General features: G+C 37.4%; 1 protein-coding gene across 12 annotated transcripts in view; it reads right to left on the reverse strand.

Annotated features, from left to right (window-relative positions):
- The window catches only part of Synj1 (synaptojanin 1), a 94941-nt gene that overhangs the window by 45625 nt on the left and 29162 nt on the right, over nucleotides 1-20154 (reverse strand). For 5 of the 12 annotated variants that reach the window (XM_045149338.1, XM_045149336.1, XM_045149333.1 and 2 more), the window contains exons 7-13: nucleotides 17079-17140; nucleotides 14676-14772; nucleotides 13431-13600; nucleotides 11924-12005; nucleotides 7232-7384; nucleotides 4383-4548; nucleotides 2183-2206 (exon numbers count right to left, since the gene is read on the reverse strand). In XM_045149338.1, the coding sequence (XP_045005273.1) occupies nucleotides 2183-2206; nucleotides 4383-4548; nucleotides 7232-7384; nucleotides 11924-12005; nucleotides 13431-13600; nucleotides 14676-14772; nucleotides 17079-17140 (754 nt within the window). The remainder of the gene's footprint in view (nucleotides 1-2182; nucleotides 2207-4382; nucleotides 4549-7231; nucleotides 7385-11923; nucleotides 12006-13430; nucleotides 13601-14675; nucleotides 14773-17078; nucleotides 17141-20154) is intronic. The other 7 variants (XM_045149332.1, XM_045149335.1, XM_045149343.1 and 4 more) reach the window with 2 other exon arrangements.

Below are 20154 nucleotides of genomic sequence, written 5' to 3' on the forward strand. Positions count from 1 at the left end.
CAGACAGAAAGAGAATGGGCATGCCCAGGGCCTCTAGCCACTGTAAACAAACTCCAGATGCATGCACCTCCTTGTGCATCTGGCTTATGTGGGTCCTGGGGAATCAAATTGAGTTCCTTAGGCTTTGCAGGCAAACACCTTAACTGCTAAGCCATTTCCCCAATCCAAGTTTATGTTTTTTGTTTGTTTGTTTGGTTTTTCAAGGTAGGGTCTCACTCTAGCTCAGGCTGACCTGGAATTCACTATGGAGTCTCAGGGTGGCCTCGAACTCACGGCAATCCTCCTACCTCTGCCTCCTGAGTGCTGGGATTAAAGAAGTGCACCACCATGCCCAGCCCGTTTAAGGTTTTTGAAACACATGAAATATTTCACTGCCAGGTTAGGGATGCTCAACTGGAAAAATCTGTTAATATTCCCAAATCCAAAAACCTCTGAAATCTGAATTCCAGACATTTTAGATGAGGGACACTCAACTTGCATGTTATTTATATATCTGCAACTGCATCTGTGCATGAGAACATAAATGTGAGTCTCCTTTGTTTACTCAATATCTCCAACACAAAGAATGTCTGGTACAAATAAGTGTTCAACACGGAATTGTTAAATGAATATTTAACACATTCTGAATCATGTCTCTCTGTGGCATTTTACCACTTAGTATATTCCTCCCTTCTAAATCATACTTTATTTTGATTAAATTCTTGGCACTTAAAAGCTGATAGAACCTTAACAGAGAATCTGTACTTAAGTGCACCCCACATACTTAAGTGTACTGATGAAAAAAAAGAAAATCAAAACTTTTACCAGATAATATCTTACTATATTATTTATTATTTTGATATCCGAGACCAGCTTGTGAGGAATTGAGAGAGGAATGGTGTTAAATTTATAGTTGTAACTCTGGGACTCCTAAAAGAGCTGCTGATTTGGATGCTGCCTATCTCCCTTGAGCAGATATGCAGATTCTATACCTCTTTCTGATGATTTTTAGAGGTGACTGATTGCTAATAAAATCAGTTCACCTCTTCTGGCTCATTGGTATGGCTGACTGAAGCTGACTATACCTAATAAAAATTACCATTTATTATTATGGCTTATCACTGGTTTTCATAATTAAAGTCATTGCCCTTATTATAGTAAGTGAAAATAGCTTTTAATAAAATCCACTCAGTGTCATGATATAAATTTTGTAAATATACAGGTTAAAATATTCAGCAGGGCAATAACACCAGGATGAAAACCAGGATGCCATGTTGTTTGAATTAATAAAATCAAATCAGCCTATAAATGGAATAAGAAGGTAAACAGTTCATTCTTTACAGGTTGGCATCCTAATGTGCTAAAACAAATGAGTCTGCTCAAACAACAGATGCCCTTTCCTAAATACCTTATCACTTCAGAAAATAGTACTCATTATATAACCCAAAACACATAGCCAGGTGCTTCCTCCCCTCCCTTCTCATAAAAATAATCAATGGCTTCTCAAAAGATTCACAGCAATAATGAGGCAAAGCAAATTAAAGATACAATTTTCAGCAGTTTCTGGCAAGAATTTTGCTTTTGTTCTGTTTGCTATAGATCCATCTTTAAAGACCATAGCCTTGTTCAAAGAATGAGGCAGCAAACAGTAATAACCATTATGTCTAATATATACAACTTATGATTAACAATACTGATACTGTTTCAAATGAAAAGACTTCAGATCTTATATTAGGGCATGTCTGTTGTTAGAGAAAATATGTCATTTGCAACATAAGAGATAAGATAAGCCTTTTCACACACGTGTGTGCAAGACACTTGAGTAGTCATAAATAATACAGATAGTACTCTGATGTTAACTGAAAACAGTTACATCTGGGCTTTTTGTCCTATAGTAGTAAGAGTAAGGTATAACATGAATAATGTTTGTTTAAAGGAACATAAAAATTAAATTTAACCTAGCTGAATGATCTTTAATTAGAATTTAGCTTGGGATACAGGAAGTTGAAGAACATTGAATATTTCTTTCTGAGTAAAGTACTTAATTATTACAAGCATAAACTTTTTATTCACATTCATACAAATTAGCAATTAATCCTGTAAGAATCTGAGGACAAAATTACATCTATTTGTGAACAATATTAGCTTTAGAAAAGTAAAGAAAACGTTGCTTTTATTCATAAATTGATTTTCTGTACTGTACCTGACTGTAATGTCTGTTCAGAAACTATGGATGCATCAAGAAGAAAACAAAGAATCATTAGTAAAGCAACAAGGCACAGTTAAAATCTAGAGTGTTCTGATAAAAACATTTTTAAATGGCCTCACTCTTTCAGACTAACAGCTTGACTTTCTTCTGGTGGTGGAGGACAGAGACATTAAATGGCAAAAATGGATACAATCCCTGCATCTAAAGGAATCCTGCAATGATTCAATGATGCTTCACAGGCTGATGACTCTGCTCTTCCAGCTGCGTGTGTGCGTGTGTGTGTGCATGCGTGTGTGTGTGCATGTACATGTGTGTATGGGAATGCGGATAGGAAAATTCAAGAGGCTGAAGGACACTGAAGATATGGAAACTACTGACCTAATATACACCTTTTAGTATGTCTTTCAGGTACTCACCAGTTGCTAAGTACCATAAGTTAAGGCCTAACAAGACACATGTGTTCTAAAAACTTAACTGCAAGTATGGAAAATTGTTCAAATTCTCACAGATATAGGGGCTTATGGGAAAAATAAAAAACTCAAAAACTTCAACAGTGACACAACAAAGATGGGAACCTAATAAAAACAATGTATGTTAAATGGTTAGGAAATGCATAAACATACATAACGCACCATCTTGGAAAAAAAATTAGGAAGCTGGCTTGTGGAAATTTCATCAGAATAATACTGTGAAGAATGGCAGAAGGGTTATCAGAAAGTGGATGGGAAGTTGAATTATCAAATGTGAGTGGGAATGGCTCAAAATACATGGTAAATTGGAGAAGGGAAAATAACCAAGGTGTGTGCATAAGGATACACACATCTTGTGTATTTTTCCCAATTCCGTGTCTGTTGGGTATCTTCTGCATTTACCTAATGTTGTTTGTCAGCAAAAACAAAGCATAAGCTCATGCAAAATTGGCATTATGCTCAGTCACTCCCTAATCTGTCAACTATGTTGGAACAAATTCTCAAACAAGCAGTACAGCAGAACAGACTGTTTCAAAGGCATACTTTACACATAGTATGATGTGCAAGAAACTAAAGAGCTGATGTTTAAGTTTGGGAATTACTTGGGTTCTTTGCTTCTCTTTTCCTTCACACACTTACTTTCAATTGTTGCTTATTAATACCTCCACATCAAAGTAGGCACAGGTGGAAAGAGGTGACAAAATAGAAGTCAGTCAGTCTCTACTTTTGGAAGTCAGGGAGAAATCCTGAAGTCAAAAGTAGTAGCTAAGATCTGAGTAAGTCCCAGCCCCCCAGCCTCATTCTAGATTCCCGAGCAGCTGCGATCAAGTAGATTCTCAGTGTACAATCACTTATATAACCAAGCAATTACCCAAAAAGATGTTACGTGAAGCTATTTGAACAGGGAGCACTGGAAAGTTTGGTTTGGGGCTAACAGAAAAATAAAAAAGGTTCATGGTGCTATAGTTATAATGGGAAAAAAATGAAACTAAGGAAATCTAATATAATTCATCAATTATACATCAATAAAGCTAGAAAAGGATCCAATCTATAAAATTCAATGAATGCTGAGTTTTCCTACGGTACTATTTTTATGTGCTTACTGACAATTCCTTTGAGTTTAATAAAAGAGATATGAAAAAAAGCTATCTTGAAAGCTATATATTTAAAGTCAAATGTTAAACTGGGTAGGAGCAGTTAGTGGCCACTAATAAGTACTACTTTAAGTTTTAAATTAATTTTATTTAATGCTTAATTATAGAACAATCAAAAGTTAGGTCCAAGTTACAGAAACATTTGGGGTGATGATAAAAAAAAACCAATATAGGCATGGATTTCACAAGCAAGCATTTTATATTTAATTAGATTGAGTGTTCTAAGAGTACTAGCTGAATAGCCTATGAAATCCAGCCTTATATAAAAGTAGCATTAAATAGGCTATTTACCTCTTCAATCACAACCTCTAGAAGTAAGTACCCATAATCTACAGCATAAAATAAACCAGTTTATGGCTAAATACCACCAGTGGTCTAAACACTTTTTAAGACACAAACTTCCTTTGAAGAATGCAATTAAAAAAAAAAATCATCTGCAGAGAAAGTCCTTCAATAATTATCTGACTCAACAACAATATAAAATTATACATATAAGTAAGTTCACATTTATTTATTGGGCTGTTTAGGCCTGTAACTAAGTAAGATAAATTAAATATAAAGTACACATACCACGTAAGCTTCCAGTAGTTAAAAGGGCTCGAGCTTTGTCAGCTAAATCACTATTTAGAGTATTTCCCAGTAGCAAAACATCAATTGCTTCTTGCTTGGAGCTGTCAAAGAAGTTATTTTGAATTGTTCTGGTAACAGAACGAGCACCATCTTTTAACTTTCCAGCCTGTTGAGGGAGAAAGAAACATGGGCTTTCATTCTAAAGAGTGTTTATTTTACTCAGTAAATATTCTGCAATTTTAAATTGGTTATTATAGACTTTTAGTATAAAAAGGTCCTAACCATTATATTTTTATTATTTTTTAAAAAAATATTTTATTTATTGGTATGAGAGAGACAGAGAGACACAAATAGAGAGGGAGAGAATGGGCACACCAGGGCCTCTAGCCACTGCAAATGAACTCCAGACTCATGTACCACCTGTGCTTCTGGCTTACATGGGTACTAGGGAGTTGAACCTGGGTCCTCAGGCTTTGCATTCAAGTGCCTTAACTGCTAAGCTATCTTGCCAGTCCTAATCATTATATTTAAACGTATTACTTAAAGGCCTTAAGATGTCACTCTTTCCTTTTTCTTTTGGATACCATTTGGCACAAAGAAATGAAAAGGTTAAGGGCCACAGCTGTATCTGGTAATGATATCAAGAGCAGTAAATGTCTAAAATTGTTTATTATAAAGAAAAACTTTAAATGTACTTATTTAAAATAAGTAAATTTCTTTATATTTCATAACTATTAAACTTGGAATGGGGTGTTGGGGAGAAGCAGGATGATGGATGATATAGTGAACTTTCAAATTATTTTGATGGCATAAAAACTGAACTGTTCTCAGATAGCTAGTAAAAATCAAACAAAGCTTAAAACTGAAGGTCTAGTTTAAGAAGCAATACATAATTACAGCTTATAAATATTGTATGTAAACTTGAGCCTGTATACTTCTCATTTTTTGCTTATACAAATATAAATCATAAAAAAACCTATTACTATTGTGAGAAGAGTTGATTGGATGAACATATATTTCACTTAGACACATTCATTATCAAAGAATACTTATTCTGATCTTACAGATCTTGACTGTCAAGAAACTCCAAAAAATTAGTTTGGAATAGGTGAATTTGTTGAGAAGTAATAGTAACTAGAGACTTCATTTCATAATAACCAATTTTCTTAAATGTTGTTACATGAATGCCACTATATTTAATATGGCATTAAAATAATTATTTTTCATATAACATATAAAATGATGTTATTTAAAAAACACTCACCATTCATATTATCAGGAAATTAATCAAAAGGAACCCAGAGAAAGGAAAAGAAAGAGTAGTTTAAATGTTAGATTTTAGCTCAACACAGGCTAGAATATAAAGATTTCTTATCTACATATTATGTTAAAGATAAAAGACCACGGAGAATATATGTAACCTCTGTACATATATTGTCTTAGTCGCAGCAGAAACAAAAAGGCAGAAGAATATAAAAGAACAGTTTAAGGGCTAGTTGGAGAATCATATTTTAATTACAAGAATTATGTGCTATTTAAGAAGAATAAATCAAAGTTTAGCAACTTCAGGTTTTCAAAAGCAGGCAGCATTTAGGAGTTAAGGATTATAAAAAATGAATATGAGTTATTTCTAAGAGCTGAACAAAAGGCACTCCGCAGGTGAAGCCAATACCTTTGACAGAGGCATGGCATTTTATGAGATACAGAAGAGGAGGGAGATTTGGAAATAAAAGATGACTTGGAAATGAAGAATGCTCATCACAGAGCTGCAGGAGCTATACTGAAGAAAGTAGATGAAATTATTAAAAAGGTTAGTGTTCTCCCTCCCTCTCTCCATTCTTTGTTCTTTCTTTTGGAGACAGGATCTTGCTGTGCAGCTCTGGCAGGCCTGGCACTCACTATATAGCCCAGTCTGGCCTTTATCTAATGACAATCCTCTACCTCAGCCTCCTGAGTGCTGCAATCACAGGGATGCACCCCTAAACCCTGCTGAATGTTCTCCGTTCTACTCCTGAAATAAGTTGAGGAACTGTAGAGGTTAGGAATAAATACAAGTAAAGTCAGAGTTCCTTATAAGGTTAAATAATATGTGAATATATAATATAAAAAATATCCCCAAAATAGTTCTAAAATCTTACAGGACCAATACTAGAGGAAAAGACAGTCTAAAGATAATACAAGCAATTAAAAAGTAATGATGAGACTCAAAAGAGTTATCATTAAATCCTATCTCACACTTCTTTTTGGCTTATTTTGATAGCCTCTATTTTAAATAAAAATTTAACAAGTTCTGGCTGGCCTTGAACTCCTGATTCTCCGGCCTCCACCTCTTCAACAATATCCTACCGGTGTGTACCACCACAAGTCCAAGCAACACTGGATTCATAGTAGCTACTACATAAGTGGGTGTGGGACTGTTTGTCTATCCAGTATTTGTCACAAGCCTCCTAAACAGGAGGCACCGTATGAAGTGCAGAGGGTAGAGACAAATGACACAGGACACTATAGGATTATGGCTTGAAAAAAAAACTTATTCATAATCAATATAAACAACCTAAAAAGTAAAAGAGGTACACACCAGGAAACCAAACAAAATACTAATACATATATAGTCCTTGTGGATTACCTCTAAATACATACTTAATCCTAAGGTTAAGGAAATATCTTTGTTGCATTTAATCATGAGTAACTACCACAGTACGAAGATGCATCAGAGAGACACTAAAGCCTGATAAAATAGAATTCTAAAAGATATCTATTAACTTTAGGAATATATTAATTAAAAAAAAAAAACACAGACCACTATTTTGAAGTGATCTGCATTATGGTTAGGACAGATCTGAATCTACCTTGGCCTTCCCTTCCAGAGCTCCAGTTCCAGCATATATCTTACTGATTGAATCACCGTTCACCGACCACATGGATCGAAAGACTTCTTGAAAGCGAGTCACCAACTGAGGTTTTTCAGCTAAGCCAAGTGCTTCCAGCTGTTTAGCTAGCATCTAAAATAGCAAATGGGAATTTTAAAAAATAAGCATAGTACTATATTAATTATAACATGACTTTTTAAATATAAACTTTTTATTTTATAACACCCCGTAACATTTTATAAAAACACAGTAATATGACTTTTAAGAATTATCCAAATTAAACCTAGAATGCATAGTTATAAGATAGTAGGAGGACTGGACTCTGAAATCACTAATACTACTGGGTTGTGCTGTTAGCCGTTACTTATTATTATTATTATTTTTGGTTTTTCGAGGTACGAGGTAGAGTCTCACTCTAGCCCAGGCTGACCTGGAATTCACTCTGTATTCTCAGGGTGGCCTTGAACTCATGGTGATTCTCCTACCTCTGCCTCCCAAGTGCTGGGATTAAAGGAGTGTGCCACCATGCCCGGCTTCAATGTTTTTTTAGGTGTTTTTTTTTTTGTTTATTTTTATTTATTTATTTGGGAGCAACAGAGACAGAAAGAGGCAGATAGAGAGAGAATGGGCACGCCAGGGCCTCCAGCCACTGCAAACAAACTCCAGATGCATGTGCCCTCTTGTGCATCTGGCTAACGGGGGTCCTGGGGAATCAGGCCTTGAACTGGGGTCCTTAGGCTCCATAGGCAAGTGCTTAACTGCTAAGCCATTTCTCCAGCCCCTGGCTTCAATTTTTAAAGTAAATACCACATACATGAAATTTATAGGTAACTTAATATTCTTTGTTTTGGATAAATAAAATAATTAAATCCTATGCTAGAGAGATGGCTCAGTGGTTAAGATGCCTGACTGAAAAGTCTAATGACTTGGGTTTGACTTTCCAGTACCCACATAAAGCCAGATGCACAGTGGCACATGCATCTTGAGTTTGAGCAGCTGGAGACCCTGGTACATCCATTCCCTCTCTCTCTCTCTCTCTCTCTCTCTCGCTCTCTCTCTCTCTCTCTGCTTGCAAATAAAGAAATAAAAATATTTAAAAAATTAAATCCTAAGGTGTCTCCATAATAAGATTAGTTTACCTTGCTCACCAGAAAGACTAAGCTGAATTAACAGTAGAACAGAGGAAAACATATGTCTGCATATATGGAAATCAATTTAATTTTTGGATTTGATTTTTTAAGTTTAGGGAACTAATTATGGGAAAAGGAGAACTGCTCTTGTTCATGACAGCTTTTTATGTATAAAATCTATGTTGATAATGTATATAAAAGCACTGTGGGGTGCCTACATGCAGGGACTTCCAGGAAATGTGCTGCCACAACTCCTCCATCCTAGATGGCAAAAGAAGTGTTCAGAAAAGTTACCAATCTTTGTGAGTTCTGGTAGCATCAAGGCAATGTGAAGTACTGACCCAGTCTGCTTCTCTTGCTTGAAATGCAACATTTACCTGTCTTGCAGTTTCACTTAACCCTTTCCCATGTTTCAATTATGTCTGGTAGGTATGGTGATTCCCATAATTACAGAAGAGTCAAAACTAAAATATTATAAAACACCCTTCTGGGCTGGAGAGATGGCTTAGCGGTTAAGCGCTTGCCTGTGAAGCCTAAGAACCCCGGTTCGAGGCTCGGTTCCCCAGGTCCCACGTTAGCCAGATGCACAAGGGGGCGCACGCGTCTGGAGTTCGTTTGCAGAGGCTGGAAGCCCTGGCGCGCCCATTCTCTCTCTCTCCCTCTCTCTGTCTTTCTCTCTGTGTCTGTCGCTCTCAAATAAATAAATTTAAAAAAAAACATTAAAAAAAAAACCACCCTTCTATAGATTCATTTTACTATGAGTGACTTACAACAGGACTATTCTTTGTCCACAGGAAGAACACAAATAAGCCCTTGGGACCTCTTTTATTGTTTAAGTCTTTCTCTCTTTCAAGAAAATGAGAAAAACTGATTTTACCTAACTACTAGTTTGTTATTGCCTAACTCAGCAGTAAATATTGCAACAGGTCAATCAAGTGCTACATCAGAGAATGTTCTTACATCTAACTACCAATAGTGGACAGTCAGCTGAGACAGGCTACTAGCACCTGATAAACTTTCAACCTGGAGTTGAAGAATTTCAAGAAAGTTATGCAGAATCCATTTAAATGTATTCAAACACTTAAAACATGAACTCTAAACAAATCTGAACCATGCAATAAACTCCATCTATATTTAGGACAATGTATCCTTTTTTTTTCACTTTTCATGTTGTAATTTAAAATAAATTATAATGATAAACCCTAGTGACAGATTCAACAAAAGTCAAAACATGGGCTGAGAAATGGCTTAGCAGTTAAGACACTTGCCTGCAAAGCCAAAGAAGCCAGGTTTAAATTCCCCAGGACCCACATAAGCCAGATGCACAGGGTGGTGCACACATCTGGAGTTCGTATGCAGCAGCTGGAGGCCCTGGCACACCCATGCTCTCTCTCTCTCCTTCTACCTCGCATCCACCCCCAACCCCCGCTTCCTCTCTCAAATTAACATAATCAAAACAGTAGCCTGACAGCCTGGGGATGGATTTCCCAGGACCCACAGACAGCCAGACACACTAAGTGGCACATTTGTCTGGAGTTTGCTTGCAGTGGCAAGAGTGTCTGGTATGACCATACTCACTCATTATCTGTCTGCTTCCTTCTCTCTCTCAAATACATTTTTTTAAAAGAAATACATTTTGCAGCAAAAAGTTTTACAAATCGTGCTTTCACTTTTGAGTTGTAAAGTAATTAATTATTGACCAAATTTAAACCATTAACTGAAGAAGAAGAAAACAGAAGAGTTACTTCCTAGTACTGTTGCGCAGTACTTGAGAACCACTCTAGGTCCTTACAGGAGAAACTCAAGTCCCACCACAGCCTTACCACCCCCACTTCTAATAGGGAAGGCTCAGGAAAGCTCAGCGTGCTCACACAGCTTGTCTAATAGTTGAAACTATGTCTACAGTAGACTGAATTGGATGGAAAAATGATAAATTGCAAAGCTTTGAAAGACCTTAAAGGATATTTTTCAGCCTACCTATAGCACTTAAAATTTTTAAAAAATATTTTATTTATTTGAAAGAGGGAGAGGGAGAAAAAGAGAATGGGCACACCAAGGCTTCCAGCTGTTGCAAACAAACTCCAGATGTGTGCGCCCGCGTGTGCATCTGGCTAATGTGGGTCCTGGGGAATGGAACCTGGGTCCTTTGGTTTTGCAGGCAAATACCTTAACCACTAAGCTATCCCTCCAACCCTAACTATAGCATTTTCATCTGATTCATTTGTTTTCTTGCAGGGATCAACTTTAAAATTCCAAACTGAACTGAGCTACAAACTGTCAAGTATATAATTGTATAGGATTACAAATATAAAAATTGACCCTTCCCATGCTAAAATAAAATCTTAGAAAACATCATAGAAAATAAGGGACAAATATATATGTTTTTTTCAAAAGACAAGCAAATGATACAATTATTAGGATAGTATAAAATAGCTGGTTTGTTTGAGGTAGGATCTCACCCTAGCCCACAGTGACTCAGAACTTGCTCTGTAGTCCCAGGCTGGCCTTGAATTCACAGCCACCTCCTATTACTGCCTCCCAAATGTGCCACCATGTATGGCAAAATGCCAGTTCTTTAAAAGGGAGTGTTAAGGAACAATAGAATATGGAAAGACAGACAACTACCTTCAGAGAGAATATGAAATGCAGGTGGAAGAAATATAAATCAAAATTTGTGAAGATTTGTGAAGAGGAACCCTTCTACACTGCTGGTGGGAATGCAATCTGGTCCAGCCATTGTGGAAATCAGTGTGGAGGTTCCTAAAACAGCTAAAGATTGATCTACCATATGACCCAGCTATAGCACTCCTAGGCATATATCCGAAGGAATCATCTCATTTCCTTACAAGTACGTGCTCAACCATGTTTATTGCTGCTCAATTTACAATAGCTGGGAAATGGAACCAGCCTAGATGTCCCTCAACTGATGAGTGGATAATGAAGATGTGGCACATTTATACAATGGAGTTCTACTCAGCGGTAAAGAAAAATGAAGTTATGAAATTTGCAGAAAAATGGATGGACCTGGAAAGGATTATACTAAGCGAGGTAACCCAGGCCCAGAAAGCCAAGTGCCACATGTTCTCTCTCATATGTGGATCCTAGCTATAGATGATTGGGCTTCTGCATGAGAAGGAAAATACTTAGTAGCAGAGGCAAGTAAGTTAAAAAGGAGATAGATATAAAGGGAAGACAAAGGAAGGGAGGAGGGTGCTTAATAGGTTGATATTGTATATATGTAAGTACAATGATTGAGATGGGGAGGTAATATGATGGAGAATGGAATTTCAAAGGGAAAAGTGGGGGGGGGAATTACCATGGGATTTTTTTTATAATCATGGGAGATGCTAATAAAAAATAAAATTAAATTAAAAAAAAAGAGATTTGTGGGGAGAGGGGGGAGTCACGAAGAAAAGAATGCCTTTAATGAGGCATAACTTCATTGTTTTCTGAAAAGTAACTAATGAGAAAGAGCAATTTTATGTAAGTACCCCAGAATGCACATGGTAAAAAGCAGAAACTTTTTTTTTTTTTTTTTTACCTCTAAGCCAAGGAATGCCTGCACACTATTTGTTCGATCAAGACAATCCAAGCAGTTTGTTCGAACTGTACCACTCTGGCACCTGTAACAATTTCAGTAAAATTACAAGGCTAGTTTGCAATGAAAGTAAAGCAAAGATAAACTGACAATAAATAACTGAGATGTCTAAAGTGTTACACTGCTTTCTCCTTCCAGCTTTGTATCAGCACAATTTTCAGGCATATAATGATGAAAAACTGTAACGTCAATATCCCACAACACCCACTACCTAGATTCTACACCTGTTAACATTAAAAAAAAATTTTAATATTTTTAAATTTACTTACTTGAGAGGGGGGATGAATATGGACACACAAGGGCCTCCATCTCCTGCAAACAAACTCCAGATGCATGTGCTGCCTTGCGCATCTGGCTTACATGGGTCCAGGGGAATCAAACCTGAGTCCTTAGGCCTTGCAGGCAAATGTCTTAACTGCTAAGTCTTGTCTCCAGCCTGAACATTTAAATATTTTTATGTTGTTGTTTATAATTTTAAATTGTTATGTTATTTATTTTTTTTTTTGAAGTAGGGTTTTGCTCTAGCCCAGGCTGATATAAAATTCACTATGTAGTCTTAGTGTGGCCTTGAACTCACAGTGGTCCTTCTACCTATGCCTCCTACAAATTGTTGTTTTTACACATGATTTAAGCTTGTTTATCTTTCTGTGGAATTCAACAGTAAGAACAATGAGTTACATTCTTCAGAACATACTGTGGAATCAGCATCTACTTAGCCTTTATTTATATCAACAACCACTTTGTAGAGATGGGAACTATTCCTCTGCCCATTTACTTTAGAGAAAATTCAGGCTCCGTGGCACATAGCTAGGAAGTATTTGTGCTAGAATTCAATTCCCCAGTCCCTATGTAAGCTAGATGTATACAGAGACACGTGTGTCAGGAATTTGTTTATATTGGCTAGAGGCCCTAGAGTGCCCATTCTCTCTCTCTCCTCCTCTTTCTCTAATTAAAAAAAAAAAAATTTAATTTAAAAATTCAATGTTAAGAATGATTATTAAGTTACAGTAAAGTTCCAATTTAAAGAACAGAGAAAGGTCTAGGGAAATGGCTCAGTTGAAGCATGAGGTCCTGAGTTGGGATCACCAGCACCCAGATAAAGGCCTGGCACTACAGCATTAACCTGTAATCACTTCTCTAGGGAGGCAGAGGCTGAGGCAGGAGGATTCCTAGGGTTTGCTGGATAACTAGCATCAACAAATTGGTAAGCTCCAGGTTCAACAACAGACTTGTCTCAAAAATTTAAGGTGGACAGCAACTGAGGAAGATACCAACATCAACCTCTGGCCTCCACATGCATCTGCATTCCATGTATAACACGTACACCCACACATATGAACAAACACACTCTCTCTCTCTCTCTCTCTCTCTCTCTCTCTCTCACACACACACACACACACACACACACAGAGATAGAGAGAGAGAGAGGGAGAGAAATAGAAATATGAACCTTTGAACTTCATTTCCATTGAAATAAAAAAATCCATAATCTAAAAACTTCTGGACTTGAGGTTTAAGAATACTATGCAGTTTTTCTGCCTTTCCTCCTTTAACCATCTGATGGTAGTCAAAATTCACCATGTGGATATCAGAAGCATGCTCAGAAGCTTTCAGATGACTCTGAAAGTAAAAAGCAATTATTCAAATAAATGTCAATTAAACATGAGATCAACAGCATTATGAATGCAAATACAAGTAAATTACAACCTCAGCATAGTCAATTGAAATTTCACTAAACCCACCCACCAGTAAAATGAAAAATTATTTGTTGATATATAATATTTATTCTCTAAAGCCTTATATAGTACCTCTGAGAGACAGTGATTTAATTTAGCACCAGAGGAACCTAGTATTTTACTTTTACTTAGAAAATGAAAGTTTCTAATTACCAGCATTTTATTTTTGTAGCACATATCTCATAACTATTTAAATCTACTAAAGAATCCCAAGATAAGGCATCTGATTTTTTAACAAAGTGTATCAAAGATTCCTTTTTTATGCTTTCATTCAATATATACATATATATTTAAAGTCTACCAATAAAATGTCACTCCCAAAAGCATAATCTGTACATGAACAATATTTATTTTACAAGGCTAAGAAAAGCTAAGTTATTAGGTTATTCTTATATTTAAAATGAGAATGAATTTTAGAACACCTGTTACATAACACCGTAATTTATTCTCATCTACCTATCATTGGTGGAGTAAATATTTATTAATGCCCTTTTTCTTTAGAAGTTGGGCTTTCCTTTGGTTCTTCTTACTTGAAAGTCCTGATTCTGACTCATTAGTACAGGAAGGAATGGTCTTCCATGTACAAAAATGGCACTGCTGACTAGTGCATAGGCGTGAGACACCCACTGTGGCTGCCAGGAAGCAGGCAAGGCAATGAAGCGGGAAATGGCCTCATATTTCCCTATGATGAGAGAACAGTTGGGGAAGGGAGGGGAGTTTTCTGTCTCTACAAGATGTCAACGATGTAAACTGCCCTGAAGCTCTCCATCATTGTAACTGTAGCAGCTCCAGCTTACACTGGTTCTTGAGAGCCTCACAGAGTTCAAGGTTCCACCAAGTGCACAACCTTTCCTTAAATGGAATTCACTTCCTGGAAGGATCTGATTATTTTATGTGTTTTTTTAGTGTCAATCTAGATGATCATGGGCCAGAAAAGATGATGAAACAACTATACTCACCTGGAAAGCCTTACTTAGCATATGTTCACCTTCCTTAGATCCAAGCAAATTTACTATGATCTGTTTACCATATAAATCCTTAAGTGTTCTAAAATGCCTGTCAACAAAAGATAGGAAACAAAAGTAAGTATGTCAAAGATAAGCCTCATTTTTTTTTCTGTAAATAAGCTTTTTTTTTTTTTTTTTTTTGAGATAAGGTTTCACTGCAGCCCAGGTTGACCTGGAACTTACTCTACAGACCCAGGCTGGCCTCAAACTCACAGCAATCCTCCTACCTCTGCTTCCTGAGTGCTAGGATTAAAGGCATGCATCAACCATGCCTGGCTAGGAATTCATCTATTTTTTTTTTCAAGGTAGAGTCTCGCTCTAGCTCAGGCTGATCTAGAACTCAGTATGTAGTCTCAGGGAGGCCTTGAACTACAACGATCCTCCTACTTCTGCCTCCCAAGTGCTGGAATTAAAGGCATGCGCCACCATGCCCAGCAAGATTTCGTTTTTAAACATAGTTGGCAGTATTTTAAACTCATAGAATTGGTCAAGTTGCATGCAATCCATTCTACACGATCTCAAACATCTGAACTTAAAATTCTGTTAATACAATTGTCTTTCTGGCTTAGGGATACCAAGACTTCCCACCCAGACTGAAGCTCTGGAGTAACTCAGCTCTAGCTTTCTACTCTGAGGCTGACACCAGACACAGCAAAGCACAGGTCATCTGCTTGGAAGGCTGCAAGGCAGCAAGAGTGGAGGGGGCAGAGCTGCAGTCCCATTTAAGGCCCTCATACACTCCAGGAGTGTTCCGAAGAGCCTTCTTACTAGTTCCAGCCTTTGAAAAGTAAGCTAGAGTCATTTTTCCTCTCCCTCTAGTTTCCAACATTCATAGAGGCTATTGTGTAGTTCTCGCCTTATCTACGGTTTCACTTTCACAGTCTCAGTTACCTGAGATCAATCATCATCCCAAAACACTAACATTTGTCTTGATTCTTTTGACAGAGGCCACATTCATCTAAGTTCTGTTGAAATTCTTATTTGTTGTTAGTTCTTCTTGCTACTCTCTTCATGTGTCTAATTTATAAAATCCTCAACATAAACCAGGCATGGTGGTGCACACCTTTAATCCCAGCATTCAGGAGGCAGAGGTAGGTGGGTCCCTGTAAGTTCAAGGCCACCTTAACATTACATAGTGAATTCCAGGTCAGCCTAGGCCAGAGTGAGACCCTGACTCAAAAAAATTAAATAAAAACCAAGCCAGGCATGGTGGCGCATGCCATTAACTCCAGCACATGGAAGGCAGAGATAGGAGGATCACTGTGAGTTTGAGGCCACCCTGAGACCACATAGTGAATTCCAGGTCAGCCTGGGCTAGAGCTAGAATCTACCTTAAAAAACCAAAGCCAAACAAACAAACTTTAACACAGCTATATATGCTTAAGCAAAACCATTCTATAAGAGGAGTGTGGTGATGCACACCTGTGGTGATGCAGCACTTGTAAGGTGAAGGCAGGTTGCCAAGGGCTACATAAAACCCCATCTCAAAAAAACAAAAACAAAAACAAAAAAACCTGTGTGTGTAAATATATATTACAGCATATACTTGTATTGCGGCATCCATCCAGTAAGGGATGTCTGAAGTGTGTTCTACAAGGAGAAAGGGATTACTGTATAAAGCAATGCCATACAAAGGAAACACAACATAAGCATCATTTGTAATTTTTCAAGATACCTTTAAAAAAGTAAAAAGCAGAAAATTAAATACTTTTTATCAGGCTTACATCCAAAACATAATTTCAACATTTAAACAATAAAGAATATTTTAGATTTTTTAAATGTTCTTCCTTTTTTACAGAAAAATTTATTTGACAGAGAAAAAGGTGGGGAGAGAGAGAGAATGAATGAATGAATGGGCGCGCCAGGACCTCTAGCCACTGCAAAGGAACTCCAGATGCATGTGCCACATTGTGCATCTGGCTAACATGGTTTCTGGGGGATCAAACCTAGGTCCTTTGGCTTTGCAGGCAAGCACCTTAACCACTAAGCATCCCTCCAGTCCCTTCCCCTTTTTTGCAGCAAGTCTTTGAAATCCAGAATGCATGTGGTCCTTACAGCATATCTGAATTGGTACTGGTGACAGTTCCGTGCTCAGTAGCATGGGGTTATTACCTGCCGTACTGAACTCAGTGCTCAGGAGAACTTAGTGTCAAGAGATTATGAACACACTTCTAGCACTATGACACCCCCCCCCCATGGTCTAGCACCAGGCATCAAGGTCTTCCAACTGAACTAAGAGCTAGAACAAATTTTACTTAGAGCTAAGAAAGGCTAAAGTGAATCAACAAATATAATCAGTCTCATTGCTCAGCAACACCAAAATCCACATCATTATACAACAGGATTCAGTTTTACCTGTCAAAAGCAGGTGCATTGGCTTCAAATCCCCTTGACATACGGACACGATGAGATCCCACCTTGGAAAAGGCAAATAAATTTGATTATACCTACAAACCATTCTTACTTGTGCAGCACCTCATAACAATTGTATAATGCCTCAAAGGAATCCATACTGACATCAGTTTCATAAAGGCCTTAGCCCCCAGCAGACTGCCAATTCCGTGTGAAGTGCCCTCCACTCTTTGAATCTCTCATACATAGTACCCAGTACAAAGCAGCTGACACTAAAGAAATTCAAGTAATAAATGGAATGACAACTGTGGGCAAGTGACTATAATCCACTCAAGAAGATGAAGGATAATGCATTTTAACTGTGGAAGTAGAGGACTCCTGTTAGAAAATAGCAATGCATGAAGGTGACTATGTAGATGTTGTAGTCAGGTTCACATTGCTGCCAGAAAACACTTGACCAAGAGCAACTTGTGGGGAAAAAGGCATTTATTTTGGCTTACAGACTTGAGGGGAAGCTCCATGATAGCAGGAAAAATGACGACATGAGCAGAGGGTGGACCATCAACCCCTGGCCCACATAAGGTAGACAACAGGAACAGGAAAGTATGCCAAACACTGGCATGGGGAAACTGGTTATAATACGTATAAGTCCACCCCAACAATACACTGCCTCCAGGAGGTGTTTATTCCCGATTATCCATCAGCTGGGAACTCAGCATTCCAAACACCTAAGTTTATGGGTAATACCTGAGTCAAACCACCACAGCAGAGTAACATGATTATGGGGATATCAGCCCCAGCTACTTCTGGCAAACCTAGTATATTACATAAAAGTGGAAACAACTGTCCGAAAGCCATCAGGAAGCAGGATGTCAAGTAATGAGACCAGTTAGAAATCTGAGCATCTTCAAGCCCAGAAGAAATTGTAAAAACCTTAACTGAAATGAGTGGGAATAAAACAAAATGGACAGTTTCAATACCTAGGAAAATACTGGGGCTCAATGTCACAGGGCCACCTTACTGATTTTAGACCATTAGTTAGAACAAGACCTTGCACAACAGAGTTTTTTGGCCTTGAGTGGGAGGGAACTTGGTTTAAAATATAAATTCCTGATCCTATTCCCAGGGATTTAGTTAATTTAGTCTTCATCTTAAAATCACTCCAGGTGATTCCTTTAATCTTTTGATGAAATAACCACAGTGGGGATTAATCACAAAGAAGCAAGTCAAGGATTCTGTCCATGACTTCTGAAGTGTAGCATCTTACTAGGTAACATGAACTTCAAGGATTTCCTTAAATAAGCCAGGCATGATGTTGCATAGATGTAATCCTAGCACTTGGGAGGTAAACACAGGAGGACTGCAAGCTCAAGGCCAGCCTGTGCTACATAGCAAGACCCTGTCTCAACAAACAGGATCCCCTAAAAAATTCTAGTCCCGAGAATACATAAGACATGTAATAACCATTTACAACCACCTGAGTCAGAATGCCTTCTACTGAATAATTAATCCTTGATACAGTTGTTTTAAAATATCTATTATCTATTTTTCTAGTTTTTTAAAAATCAATTACACGTTTTTATCCCTTTTAACTACTCTTTCAGAATGTGGGGGGAATGCTTTGGTATTAAACATACTCATGAAAAGAGTCCATTAGCTGGGCACCAAGGCACACACCTGTAAATCCTAACGCTCCGGAGGTTGAGGCAGGAGAACTGCCATGAGTTCAAGGCCAATGTGGACTACATAGTGAGTATCAGGCTAGCCAGAGCTACAGAGCAAGAACTTGTCTCAAGAAAACACAATTAAAACTAAAACCAATCCATTTTTAGTCAAAAGAAGGCTAGATTTAAAAACTAGTAAGCTAAGTAATCATAAAAGACACTGACTATTGAGATGGGGAGGTAATATGATGGAGAATGGAATTTCAAAGGGGAAAGTGTCAGGGGGGAGGGAGGGAATTACCATGGGATATATTTTTTTTATAATCATGGAAAATGTTAATAAAAATTTAAATATTAAAAAAAAAAGACACTGACTAACCCCTTAGCCCAACCCAAGTCAACATCAGATAGGCTCAGCGATGATTCAGCAGGATTCTTGGACTACCTCAAAAACTGTACTTTGCAGCCCATAATTATGTGACATTAGCCAGCTAGATTCTGTGTAGTAAGGCTGAAGCATATAAGAGAAGAAGAAGAAATTTCAATCTAAGTAGTACCCTTAGTTTAACAACTCAGAAGCCAACTTTAAATAATGCAACACTGTAATTCTGAACTTCAGAGTAAAAAAAGCAGTATAACATAGGGCTCAGAAAAAGACTACCAGAACCTTACGCTACTCTAACTCCAAACAAAAGTGTTCTTCTACCATCAAATAGGACTTAAGTCATTTCTTTACCACAAATACTTCAAGTATCCATCAGTGATCATCAAAAGCTTAAGAGAACCAAGATTGAGGTGCAATTCTTTTTAAGAGTCAGAAAAAGATGTTACTACTTAAGCTACTCTATATGCCTAAGATAAACCCATAAGCAGTCAGGCTAGTCTTAACAAGAACTGGAGAATTTTAGCAAAGCACTACAAGTTAATGTTAATTCTTGACCTGTCTTGAATAAACTGAGTCACTGAAAAAATTCAAGTGATATGTAGATACCTAGAATGTGAGATCCAGCAGTAAACTTAAAAGGAAGATTCTGTCCCTTTTCTCAATATCATAGGCTGAGTACATATCTGATTATGCATACTCAGAAGCCTAAATGAATATGATTTATACTTTAAGGCCTAAGGCTTCTCAATAAAAATAAAATATTACACTACTGGGTACAATACACTACTATAACCTTGTATATTTAATACATTTTATAAAGATTAGGCACTTATATAAAAAATACAGTTAAGCCAGACATGGTGACGCACACTTTTGATCCCAACACTCAGGAAGCAAAGACTGCCATGAGTTAGAGTCTACCCTGAAACTACATAGTGAATTACAGGTCAGTCTGAGCTAGAGTGAGACTCTACCTTGAAAAACCAGAGGTAGGACCTTATGGGAAGTCATCAAATGATTGGGAGAGCTG

Source organism: Jaculus jaculus, chromosome 5, assembly GCF_020740685.1.
Source record: "Jaculus jaculus isolate mJacJac1 chromosome 5, mJacJac1.mat.Y.cur, whole genome shotgun sequence".
Taxonomy (NCBI): domain Eukaryota; kingdom Metazoa; phylum Chordata; class Mammalia; order Rodentia; family Dipodidae; genus Jaculus; species Jaculus jaculus.